Source organism: Orcinus orca, chromosome 10, assembly GCF_937001465.1.
Source record: "Orcinus orca chromosome 10, mOrcOrc1.1, whole genome shotgun sequence".
Lineage (NCBI taxonomy): Eukaryota > Metazoa > Chordata > Mammalia > Artiodactyla > Delphinidae > Orcinus > Orcinus orca.
The window spans coordinates 41,346,722-41,359,566 of NC_064568.1; the positions used below are offsets into that span (position 1 = coordinate 41,346,722).

Sequence of the window (12,845 nt, forward strand, 5' to 3'; positions counted from 1 at the left end):
GAGTCTGTTTCTGTTTTGTAGATAGGTTCATTTGTGTCATATTTTAGAATCCACATATAAGTGATATCATATAGTACTTATCTTTCTCTTTCTGACTTACTTCACTTACTATGATCATCTCTAGGTCCAACCATGTTGCTGCAAATGGCATTATTTCATTCTTTTTTACAGCTGAGTAGTATTCCGTGGTAGATATGTACCACATCTTCTTTATCCATTCATCTGTCAGTGGACATTTAGGTTGTTTCCATGTTTTGGCTGTTGTGAATAGTGCTGCTATGAACATAGGGGTGCATGTATCTTTTTTTAACATCTTTATTGGAGTATAATTGCTTTACAATGGTGTGTTAGTTTCTGCTTTATAACAAAGTGAGTCAGCTATACATTGTTGCTGTTGTTATTATTTCTTCTGTGTACAGATAAGGAAATCCAGGTTAACTTTAGCAGAACTGAGATTTATTAAAAGGCTACCAGAAGTTTGGAGAGAAGGCTTAGAGAGGTTAGAAACTTGTCCTAGGTCAAAAGGTAGTAAAGGGCAGAACTGGGCCTTGAAACAAGATCTCCTTGAACCCCCCTATAACTTTCAGTTGCCTCCCTAGGGTTGAATGTTTTCAGGTGATTCACTTGAACGGTTGCATCCAGTTGGTAGCATGTGGAGAACCATTTTCCAGAGTGTCATCCTAAGGATGTCTCCTAAACATCCTTAGGAGCTTTTCCCAGCCTTCACCTGACCATCTGGGTGGATATAGATGGGCCGGGAGGGACACTTCCTGGAGTTTTGTGCCAGAGGGCGTGACCCTCCTAGGCAGTCAAGTCTGAGTCACCGTGGGGCTGAGTATGACAGTCAGCCCCAGAAGCAAAGCCTAGAGATGCCTGTGTTTAAAAACAGAAGGCCAAGGCTTCCAGGAAGGATGATCTATTTTATGATGCCTTAAGGTTTCAGAATGACTGTGGGCACCCCTCACCTACCTCCTCTGAGCTAAAACACTATCATCTACCCTCTGCCACTCTTGGGTCTGGAGACATAGGGTGTCAGGGGTGGAGGCAGTTGCAGGTGACAGGAAGCTTGCTTTTCAAGAACCTGGGCTCCAGGACAGCCTGGTCAAGGTTCCCCAAGCCCCTCATGGTATGGCTTGGGGAAATGAGGGTTTGCTGGAGAGCCCTGCATGCTTTTCCTGCATGCAGGGAAAGGAGAAGTAGGAGAGTCCAGTAGTGAGCTTCTCAGCAGCCCATTCTTAGCCCCACTTTCTAGAAGACCCCACATGGGAATCATCTTCTCTATGTGCAAGAATTAGATTCAGCTGCCAACAACAGGAAACGAGTAATAATAATAGTGGCTTAAATCAGTGCTTCTTAAACCATCATGTGCACATGAATCACCCATGGATCTTGTTAAAATGCAGATTCGGATTCAGAAACTTCAGCATTTCTAACAAGCTCCTGGGGGGGCGGTCCATGTTTCTGGTCCACAACACACGCTGAGTCGTGAGGGCTTCAACACGATGGAAGTTTATTCCTGACTTAGTAAAGAAAACCTAGAGGCTGACCCTCCAGGCTACTTGGGATCCGTAGCGGATCCAACTCTGCTGTTCCATCTACAGCCTGTGGCTTCCACCCTTGAAATCACCTTACGATCTAAGATGGATCCTGGAGACCCAGCCCATCCGCGCTCTGAGCCAGCAGCAAGAGGAAGTGGGAGAGGGAAAAATAATGTTCCTCCCAGCCAAACCGCAACTCTGAAACATTTTCTTCTGCTTCATCCCTTGACCACCCCCAAGCTAAAAGAGGCCAAAAATTGGATTTCTTTTCCTAAGAAAAGAGGGGAGAATGGGTGGCTGATGGGCAGTCAGATGTCTGCCCCATCTCTCCAGCATGCTTGTCATTTTGAAACCTTAAGGCGAAGGATCACAGCCTTAGCAGCCCCTCTTTTCCAGCAGTTTCCCTGAGGAGGAAAAAGCCAGAGTCTGCCTTGCATTGTCTGGGCAATCAGTGAGCCATGGTTAGAAGCCAGAGTAAGAACAAATGAAAAAATGCTGACAGCAGCGCAAGATGAAGGATGAATTGAGCAGCGTAGTCTGGAATCTTCTGCTAGAATTTGGCAGAAAAGTGGAAAGACCACGGACAGACCTTACGTCCTACTTTTGAAAACTGGCTTTGGTCTTGCTGCTGAGATTTAAGATCTATCTTGCACCCAAGGGGTGGGCCTCTTCCCCGGGGCCTGCCAGACTCTTTTAGTACCCCTGGAACAGAAGTCCTCTCTGCAGTGTTCTAGCTAGACTTTCCCTATCCTCCCTCCCTCCCTACTCAGAGATGGGGTGCTGCCTGTACCCGCCCCAGCTGAAGCCTGGGGCCTCACTTTTGTCTTATGCCATTGGCACCTGGCCTCACCCATTCCTGGGTCCCTTCTCTTGCTTTGAATAGAACTTCCCCTGTTCTGTAATCTGCAGAATCACCAGAAGTGGTTGCTGCCAATTCCTTGAGGCTTTTGGTGTTTTTCTTCTATGACCACTGTCCCCTTGAGCTGAAACTGCCTGGCCTGCAGCACACACCCCCTACATACACACCTAGGGAAAGCAGTCCTGGGGTGACTTTGGGCAGGGGTGACCACCTAGGGACCCAGGAGTGGATACCCTACCATGCACTACTAGTGGCTTATGACATGGCCTGATACAAAGGGAACTGACAAACCAAGGTGATAGCATTAAGTAAGCCAATCAGAGTCCCTCACTACAGAAGTTGACATGAAGTTACAGCACAGAAGGAGGCAGACCTGTGGCTGCCACAGAATCAGACTAATGATCTTATTTCTGACATCTCCAGCTCTTGGTGCCATTGGGCCTGCATTTCTGGATATTCAACCTGATGGTTTTCCATCCTGCTTGCCATCTAGGAACCCCACATATTTATTTATAGACTAGCACAGTTGACATCCCCTTCTATTCATCTAGTGACATGTTGTGACATTTGACTAATGCCGTGCAAAGTTCTTGTTTTGATGCCTCCCCAGCCATACTGTTTATCCCTTCCTGGCAGAAACTACCCTTCCCAGAGCTCCGTCCCAGGGAAGCAGTGCTAAACTATTCTCTGTGCCAAGGTGGCCACTGATTGCATCAAGGGTGGGCATCGACCCAAGAGAGCCCAACTGTACAAGCTTTCTGGTTGAGGTGGCTGGCTTGAAGGCAACAATGATTTCCTAAATGTAACAGTAGCTCAGCTGCCATGAGAAAAACCCCAATAACGTGGCTAAAACAAATACATGTTTACTTTTTTTCTCATGTGGGAGTCTAAGCTAGTATGGAAGCTCTATTGTGCAAAGGTTTCAGGGGCCCAGGCTCTTTCTGTCTTGTTGCTCTGCCCGCTGCAGTGTTGTCCTCGTAGGCACCGCCCGAGAGGGCTCACAGCATGTCCACTTTCCAAGAAGTGGGAAAGGAAAAGGAACCCCAGAGGACATGCCCCTTCCCTTTAAAACACAACCTGGAATCTGCACAGATAACTTTCACTCGCAACCCATTGGCCAAAGGAAGACTCAGGTGCGAGGACAGCTGGGACATATTAGCCATATTCTAGGCAGCCATGCCTAGCTAAAAATCCAGGACTATATTATTTTGAGAGAGAATGAATAGTAGGGGACATCTCCAGTCTCTACTGGTCAGACCAGCATCCTGTGGAATCTGGAGCTGGAGATACCAGAGATGATTGTCTTCTTGAGAGTAGGAGGAGATGAAGGGTGACACATAGAAGAATCACAGCCATGAAGCCCAGGAGAGAAGTCGAGGGCATGGGCAGACTCCCTGTGACACCCAAAAGCGCTCCCACCCCTGCCCTCACAGCTGGGTGTCCTCTCAGGAAATCCCCTTCTTTTAAGGGGCCTGAGGTACTCAGAAGTCTTTGCTGCAAGTCCGGGGTATTCAGTCCTGTTGTAGGTGAGGTCTGAGCAATGTTTTAATTGTGGTTCCATTCTCTAGATGAGAAAACTAAACCCTAAATGCTTCATCATCTGTCCTCAGGTCCTTTGGCCCTAATGAATCAGAGAAGAAAAGATACATCAGAAACTGTTGCTTTCAGCCTCTTGATTAGTGAGACAGAAACAAACCATCGATACACAGTGCTGTCTGGCTTCCTCTGTGTGGAAAGTGCAGAGGGAGATTTTGAGGGTCTCGTTTGCCAAGGCCACAAGCTCAGGGTGAGTCAGCCATATAATATAACAATAGAAAAGATATGAGGCTAGGATGTTTAATGGGCACAGAGCACCAGACACACAGGCCCTCACTGAGGTTCCATGTGTATGAAGCCTCCCTTGGAGATCACAGTTCAGTCAGCCGGAGTGCACAGTGGTTCTGGGACATGTAGGAAAGGAGAATGGGGCCAGGACATAACTAGCATGGAGGGGATAGGATTAGCCTTAGGTCTTGGGGGAAGAAGTCCTTCCCAGAAGGCAGAAATGGTTCTTGAAGGGGATAGCCAGGGTGACAGCTGGCCTGGCATTGTAACTTTTGAAGATAAGAGTCCAAAATCACTTTACAGACCTTAAATGATCTACAATATGCATGAGCCAGTTGTGGGGAAGCTCAGAGGTGCAGACATCCTACTAACCCCAAGAGTGGGCGTCTGCCAGACACACTGGCCATAAACCAACTGCTCAGCAATAGTGAGGGTCTCCATTCTTGCCTAGATGGTCATCAGGTTAGGACCAGGAAGCATCAGGAGGACAGAGTGGGTGATTGTGGTCCTTAGCACCAAGCACCAGAGGGTCCAGCAGCAGCACAGGGCTTCAGCAAGGAAGGTAAAGGTGGTCCTGTAAAGCAACTACTGACCATTGCTGGTGGATAAGTTAATCAGAAACTTAAACCAGCTTGCACCAAAAAAGGTCACTGTGGGCTATATAACCAAACCACACAGAGTGCACATTTGGGTACAGCTGGACCCAGGGACAACTGGATTTAGAGATTCAACTGTTGTCAGGACTTCCTATCTCTCCACCTACATCTTAATCAGCTCAGGCTGCTGTAACAAAATACCATAGACTAGGTGGTTTAAATAGCAGGCATTTATTTTTCATAGCTCTGGAGGCTGGGAAGTCCAAGATCAAGGCACTGGCATGTTTAGTTTCCACTTCCTGATTTCAGACAGCCACCGTCTCTCTGTATCCTCACGTGGTCTCTTCCTTGTATGAGTACATGTTGGGGGAGAGAGTATGAACTCTGGTGCCTCTTCCTTTTCCGATAAGTGCACTAATCCCATCATGGGGGGCTCACCCTCATGACCTCATCCAAACCTAATTACCTCCCAATCCCCACCTCCTAATATCACCACCTTGGGAATTCGGACTTTAACATATGAATTTGATGGGAGGGACACAAACGTTCAGTCCATAACAACGTATGTCTCTGATTCTCTCTGCATATTGGATTTATCCTCACAATTCAGCTGTCTCCACAAGGCCAAAGACATGCCTGCAGGCAGCTTTAAGAGAGTATCTTTGCGGAACTTCCCTGGCAGTCCAGTGGTTAAGACTTTGCCTTCCAATGCAGGGAGTGCAGGTTCGATCCCTGGTCAGGGAGCTAAGATCCCACATGACTCACAGCCAAAAAACCAAAACATAAAACAGAAGCAATATTGTAACAAAATTCAATAAAGACTTAAAAAAAAATGGTCACATCAAAAAAAAAAAATCTTAGAAAAAAAACCAAAAGAGAGTATCTTCGCCAACTCTGTATTGAAAAAAATCTCTAGGAAGTGTCTTGATTGGCTTTGCAAGCCCCTTGTCCATTCCTAGCCAGTCACTTTGGCCAAAAGGATGAGGCTGTAGTGATTGGCCCAGGAAGGTCACATGCTCATTCCCACAGGCACACGATGGCTGGAGTGGGGAAGAAGCAACTTGCCCCCAACGTGGGGAGTGCTGTTGTAGGCATTCCAAACAACAAATGCCTGTTGCAGAGGAAGCTGGAAGTGAAAAGAGATGAAGTGGGGACTGTGTTGAGCTATAGCTAATGAACCCATTGGTGAGTCCACATGAGACTCCTGGCAGTACCTAGAAATAATTCAGGGGACTTACTTTGCAGGGGGCTGAAAACCATGGAATAACATCTTGTGAGCCAAAGAAATGCTGATTATTACTATTATCATGGAGGCTGGGGTGCCCTAGTACTATGACGTCTGCAGTTTATACTTCAGGGTCACAGCGTGCTCTAAATGTGGTTCGTTCCTTTTTTTTTTTTTTTTTTTTGCGGTACGCGGGCCTCTCACTGCTGCGGCCCCTCCCGTTGCGGAGCACAGGCTCCGGATGCGCAGGCTCAGCGGCCATGGCTCACAGGCCCAGACGCTCCGCGGCATGTGGGATCTTCCCGGACCGGGGCACAAATCCGTGTCCCCTGCATCGGCAGGCAGACTCTCAACCACTGTGCCACCAGGGAAGCCCGGTTCATTCTTTTTTAATCTATACCCTAGAGGAGGCCAGTTGCGCTAATCTGGGCAACTCCAAGGGTGGTAACTAGGGCTTAATCAGAAGTCCACACTCAAGAGGAGCTCTCACAAGTGCTTCAGCTATCTTTATAGCTGATCAGTACTAGAGGTTTTGTTAATTAGCATAATGAATGGAGCGAAAGGTGTTCACTGGTGAAGCATGGAGGAACTCCACAAACATATATGAACAGGGTATTAGAATCTAGTGACTCTTTCCTCCTTCCCTGTTAGGAGTGTTGCCCACAGTCCAGCTGCTGATTCCAGAGAAGGTGGGCCAACCTGAGTCTGACTAGATGGTTCTCCAATCCCACTACTAGAGTATTATCACATTTGCCCCAAGTGAAACTTCCTTTCACGTGTGATCTTGTTGGAGCACCCTAAAGGACAGAGAGTTTGGACTTTATCAAGCTCACAGGTGGTGGTGTGACTTGTGCGTATTTGCTAATCGTTGTCTCTTTGGGGGGAGAATTTAGTCTGAGACTTCCTTTAATGGTAACCTAGAGTGAGGCCATAAGAAGGAGCCAGCCCTTGAATCTTATAACTAATGGCGGCTGTTGATATTAACCAAACAGAACCTCATGGTTGTATGTGACCAAATTGGGAAGTGGGAGCTCCCCTTCCAAGTCTAGGGTCTCATCAGTTTTTCTCAGAAAGACCTGTCATCCCTCAGGTCTCAGAGTCCCAGCTGAGCTGGAGTCTGGGCAGGAATCCAACCCCCAAAGAGGTGGAGGAAGGGTGTTGGGTACAAGGCAGGGCTCATTCATAATGAGACTGGGGATTGAGTAGGCTTCCATGAGGGAGACAGGAGAAGACCCAAGAAATGAAGCAAAGATCTGGTACCCAGAACTGGAGTAGGCCTGGAGCTGGAGCGCACAAGGGGCCTCCATGGATGTGAGCCTCAGGATCTGGGCTGTAGCCTCCTTAGAGATCTGGCAGAAGTGAGCTGAACGTAATGTTGGCTGTAGAAAGAACGAGGCTGCAGAGACTGGAAACCAGGCCAGGCCTGACAGCTGTCCATCCATCCCAGCAGCACCCTGGAATTACCACAAGGAAATGCAACAAGATTAGAACTCGTGATGCCTCACTCTGTGTCAGCAACTCTGACTCATCACCCCTACTTTTCGCTGATCAGCACTTTCAAGGTAATTGCAAAGACTATGGAGAAAACGTCTTTGTAGCTGCTGGCATGAACATTTCTTGGAGGAGAAACGGTCTTTGAAAGGTCCAATTTTCAAGGGTAGAAAGGGCCCTTCCAGCCTGGACTTGGAGCTTCTCCCCAGTTTTCTGTAGAAGGAAGGAGATTTTCTGGAACATGAAGGAGGAAGGAGAAGTGGGGCTGGGTGCTGTAGGCAGGAGGCCAGGGGAGAAGAGCGATGCCACCATAGCCCAGAGGAAGAGTTCAAGGGACTTGTTGGATACATGCATATGAGTTTAACTTTCCCTGGTCCACTGCCCCCAACTCAAATCTTTAGTCAATTCTCCACTGCCCACTAACGCACCTCCTACTCCCCAGTGTTAGAACTGACCTAAGCCACTTTAGTCCTGTATAACCGTTCAGGTCCTTTTGGTTAATAACAACAGCTGCCATGAGCTAAGGGAGTTGACAATCACCTACTCCCCTATAACCTCACTCAGTGTCACCAAAAGCATAAGTTTCAGAATGAATTTGGCCCTGAATACAGACATTTGTTAGCAAGAAGGCAGTACTTTGAAGTGCAATCGTTTGGGACCACAAAGAGATGGTGAGGATGAAAACAGAGACCTCAGGCAAAGAGGAACAGATCTTAGTGGGCACTATTATAAATGGATTTCCTGTGTATTTATTTATAAACACCTATTACTTCATTCAAAAACTCACTGGAGGCAGGGACTACTTGTTTTGCTTTTAAAATCCCTGTGTGACCTTACTCCCTAACCAGCAGGGGAGAAATATGACAAAACATGAACGACATAAAAATGTGCCTTGTGCACTGAGAAACATGAACAATTTTTGTTCTGCTATAAACACTGCAGCTGAAAATCTAGGCTGTTGTCCCTCTCAAACCAAGCATTGTCCCCCAAGGTGTCCACCAGGAAGATCTATAAGGAGATTCCCTTCTGAGGGCAGAAAGGGAAGTGTGGGAGGGGCCTGTCCAATTCAGGTGCAGGGAGAAAGTCCAGTCCAGCAGGCAGGACTGGGTGTCTGGAATCTGGTACAAAAACACGGTACGAAAACAGACCTAAACCTAAACAGACCTAAACCCCAGCCCTGGGGTCCAGCCAGCCAGGCACCAAGATGGGTAGAACTCGGAACACAACAAAGAGGACCCCAAGAGCAGTGGTCCTCACAAATCCAGGAAGATGGGCAGCAGTTAGGACGGCACCCGGACAACAGTGGATTATAAGGCTCTAGCCACTGGAGTGAGATTTTGGAAGTGGAGGGAACTGCAGCCCTAAGCAGGAACTGAGAATGACAGGAGTAATAAGAGTGGGTTCCAGAGGGACTGAGCCACTGTCAGGTAGAGGCTGAGTGCAGAGAGTGAGAGAAAATCCCAGCGTAAATGAACAAGGACAGATTCAGAGGCAACTTTGAGAGGCTGTTTCTGATAGTTGCAAAACAGTGAACGTATCTCAGTTCCTCTTTTTGGCTAGTTAAGGAATCAGTGGAGAGATTCTTTGGAAGCGTGCTCTGTGGGCATCTTACCAGGAGGTAATAACGATGGACTTTCACGTTTATGCAGCTCTTTGGAGTTTGTGAAAAGTAAACTAACTAATTTAAATGTCAGAACTAAAGGGCTAGGGCACAATTCAACCTTCACCGTGGCCCAGCACCTCCTCCTGGAATTCCTAAGACTATGACCCACCTGCTTTCCTTAGAAAGAACACTTATGGCTGAGCGCCATATGTAATGGGCACATTGTCAGGCACTTTCCTAATTGTCTCCACATTGTACCTTCATATGGGGACAGCAAAGAGGACTGGAGGCCTCTGAGCTACCACGTTCCTATGTTGGTCCTCCTTTTACTTGTCCCAGAGCTTCCTGTGATGGTCTCAGAGTCCAGTCTCCAGCAACCCTTTTTACAGCTGTTTTTAGCAGCTGCTGTCTTGACTCTTATCAGGTGCATCCTCTGGTTAATGGTTTTTCTTGCAGTGGGTATGCAAACAAAACCTCCTGATGGCTCTGTGAGATGGGCAGAGCAGATATTAATAATGGTACTAATTACTTCTAAGGTGGTAACCAGCCTTCATGATGGCCCCCAGTGGTTTGTACCTTCTGGTGTTCACATCCCTGATTAGGGTTGACTTGGATAACAAGTGAGATAGTGCAGAAATAACAGTGCTTGACTTCAGAGGTTAAGATATAAAGATCATAAAAGATACTGTGGCTTCTGTCTTGCTCTCCTCGATTGCTCATTCTAGGGGAAGCCAGCTACCACGTCAGGAGGACGCTCAAACAGCCCCATGGAGAGACTCATGTGGCAAGGAACCGAGGCCTCCTGCCAGCAGCCATGTGAACAAAGCTGTCTTGGATGTAGGTCCTCCAGCCCCAGTCAAGCCTTCGGATGACTGCAGCTCCAGTGGACATCTTGACCTCATCGCATGAAAGACCATGAGCCAAAACCACCCAGGTGAGTTGTTCTCAAATATCCGACCCACAGACACTGTGTGAGATAATAAATACTTATTGTCTAAGCCACTAGGTTTTGGAGGAATTTTTAAAAGAGTGATAGATAATTAATACACCCATTATACAAGTGAGAACTTGAGCCTCAGACACATACAGTGCCTAGCCCAAAATTGCACAGCTAGAGTTGTAGCAGAACTGGGAAGAGAGCCCTCATCTTGTGACTGCTGATCCGTACCACACGGGTTCTCTTACAGTCCCATGATTCATCAGTTCTCTAATTTGGGTTCAGAAGAGGCAGAGATGAGGTTGCAGGCATGGTGCAGCGACTATCCAGGCACCCGTGGCCACACTCAGGGCCTAGACTCACAGGGGTCCTTGACCAGGAATCCAGGGTAGGGAGGGGGGCTGAGACCCTTTGCTCCCACTCATGTGTGGCTCTCATGAGGAAGAGACACAAGCCAGAAACAGAGACTTCTTCCCACCTGGGCAGACCCACACCTGTGCAGGCTCACACACATGTTCGGGCCTCAACCCAAACTCAAAACAAACTACAGCTGACCCATAATGCTGTAGTTCTACGGGGGTGTGGTGGGGAAGATTTGTGGTGTTAGGGCTTGCACTTAAGATCCCTGCCTGCGACGCAGGGTCTGGCCTTGCCTCCCAGCTTCCCCGCCTCTGATTCATGTGTCCACTTTAGAGAAGTCACCCCACTGAGGGGTGCTTTCAGTTTCCATGTGACTCACCAGCCGTGTGATCACTGGTCCCCACTCTGCAAGGAGGGCCTGTGGGCAACGTGAGCTGTCTGTAGTGACAGAGGGTGATGGACACAGGGTCAGCAGGTGATCAGTCTAGCTGGCTCTATTTGCTCATCCTTCCAGCTGGGTTGGACTTATTCCAGCAAGAGCTACGATGGCCCCCTGGGTGGGACTGGAATTGGACAAGTCTAGAGGATAGTTGAAGACAAAAGGGTGAGAAGGGCTCTGTAGTCACTGCTTGTCTCCAGGGTCTCTATCCAGGCTGTCAGTGCCAGGGAGGAAGCAGCCAGATAGAGCCCTAAAGCAGGGCTGGGCTTCCTAGCAGAGAGCAGGAAAATGCTCACGGGGTTGGCAGAGGATGCAAGAGGGAGTGGCCCCTGGGCTGTGCAGGAGACCTGTGGAAGCAAACAGCGAGAGACCTGAGGTGATGACATTTCTTGATAAAGGACCTTAAAGGCCCACAGGACATAGTCTTGTGCCTGTGTCCTCTTGTGGCATTCAAGGACCTCCATAATAGGAGAAATTTTTTAAAAAGGGTATAGGACACCTGCATTCTAATCTAAACTCAAGATGCCATCACTTGGATCACCTTGGAAAAGTTGTTGGCCCTTTTGGGCCTCAGTTTCTTCATGAGTGGTCAAGTGAATGGTTTTCTAACTGGGTTCCTTGCAGACCAAGGGTTCTGCAGACCACCCTTAGAGTTTGCCATTAGGAGGGAGCCTCTAAACTTATACTGTCCAATAGAAATATGAAGTAAGCCACATGTGCAATTTTAAATTGTTTATTTTAAACATATTTTTAAAAATCTAAAAAGAAATAGGTAAAATTAATTTCAAGAGTGTCTTTAATCTATCCAGAATATCATTTCAACATGTAATCACTTTATTACATTTATTAATAAGATATTTTACATTCTCTCTTTTGTACTAAATCTTCAATATCTAGTGTGTAATTTGTACTTAAGCACATCTCAGTTGGGACCTGCCACATTTCCAGTGCTCAATAGCTGGAGTTGTGTACCTGACCTGTGAAGAGGGAGGAGGAATCAGGCCTTAAGAGAAGACTTCCCCCTGGTGGAGAAAATAGGAAAATACATGCAAGACCAAAAGATTGGAATGAGCAAAATGTCTTTGGATTGTGAACTATCACATCCATTTCCTTGATTCAGTAATCATGTATAATATCAGTATTATATGTATAGTGAGGGTGTTTGGAGGGAGCACATACAAATCAGAGAAGCAGGTCAAGGCCAGACTCCTGAGGAATTTGGGAGTGAGAATTGATGGCAGAGTCTTTTGCTTCTGGGAAGAAAGTGAGTGTAGACTATACTTTCAAGGAATTTTACTGTGAAAGGGAGGGACCTATAAGGGATGGAGCATAGACTTGAAGGTGTTTTAGATGGGGAAAAAGTATTTGAACAAAATACAGGCTGCAGAACAATTGTCCTGATCAGACCAAAGGAACCAGAGGCATTCAAGAGTCAGACCTGCAGAGCTGGTTAAGAATACAGACCTTGGAGCCAGCTTCACTGCTTCCTGACTGTGTGACTTCGGGCAAATTACTTATCTCCTTGTGCCTCTGTTCTCGCATCAATACAGTAGTACCTGCCTCTTGTGTATGCGCTGTGTTGAGTTGTGTTTGTTATGAGGATTGATTCTTTTTTTCAAAATAACATATTCGAATGCTAATAATAGACATAAGAAAGTAGCTATATTGTATTAGCTATAATGATTAGAGGGATTCCTTTAGTGGGGCAGCATTTTCTGTGAGTGCTGAAACAGCAGTCTGCCTTTTCCCCAGTGAGTTGAAGTTCACATGCTGTTATTACACGGCAAGTCTGAGAATTCTCTCCTCGGAAGTGACAATATTGTTTCAACAGGGGGCAGTGGCCAACAACATATTTCTCTAGCATCTTCAAACTGAAACTGCCAAGGCCAGCTTCCTGACCCAGTGGGGACATTCTGGAACATGGAGGTCCAGCCCCTTGTTTTACCTCCTTCCCAGGGAAATATGGAACTTAC

General features: G+C 47.1%; 1 protein-coding gene across 1 annotated transcript in view; it reads left to right on the plus strand.

The window, feature by feature from the left end:
* The first annotated feature begins 3,586 nt into the window (after positions 1-3,586).
* The window catches only part of XCR1 (X-C motif chemokine receptor 1), a 32,105-nt gene continuing 22,846 nt past the window's right edge, over positions 3,587-12,845 (plus strand). The window contains exons 1-2 of the mRNA XM_004283846.4: positions 3,587-4,183; positions 9,862-10,070. Coding sequence (XP_004283894.2) covers positions 10,052-10,070 — 19 coding nt within the window. The 5' untranslated portion in view covers positions 3,587-4,183; positions 9,862-10,051. The remainder of the gene's footprint in view (positions 4,184-9,861; positions 10,071-12,845) is intronic.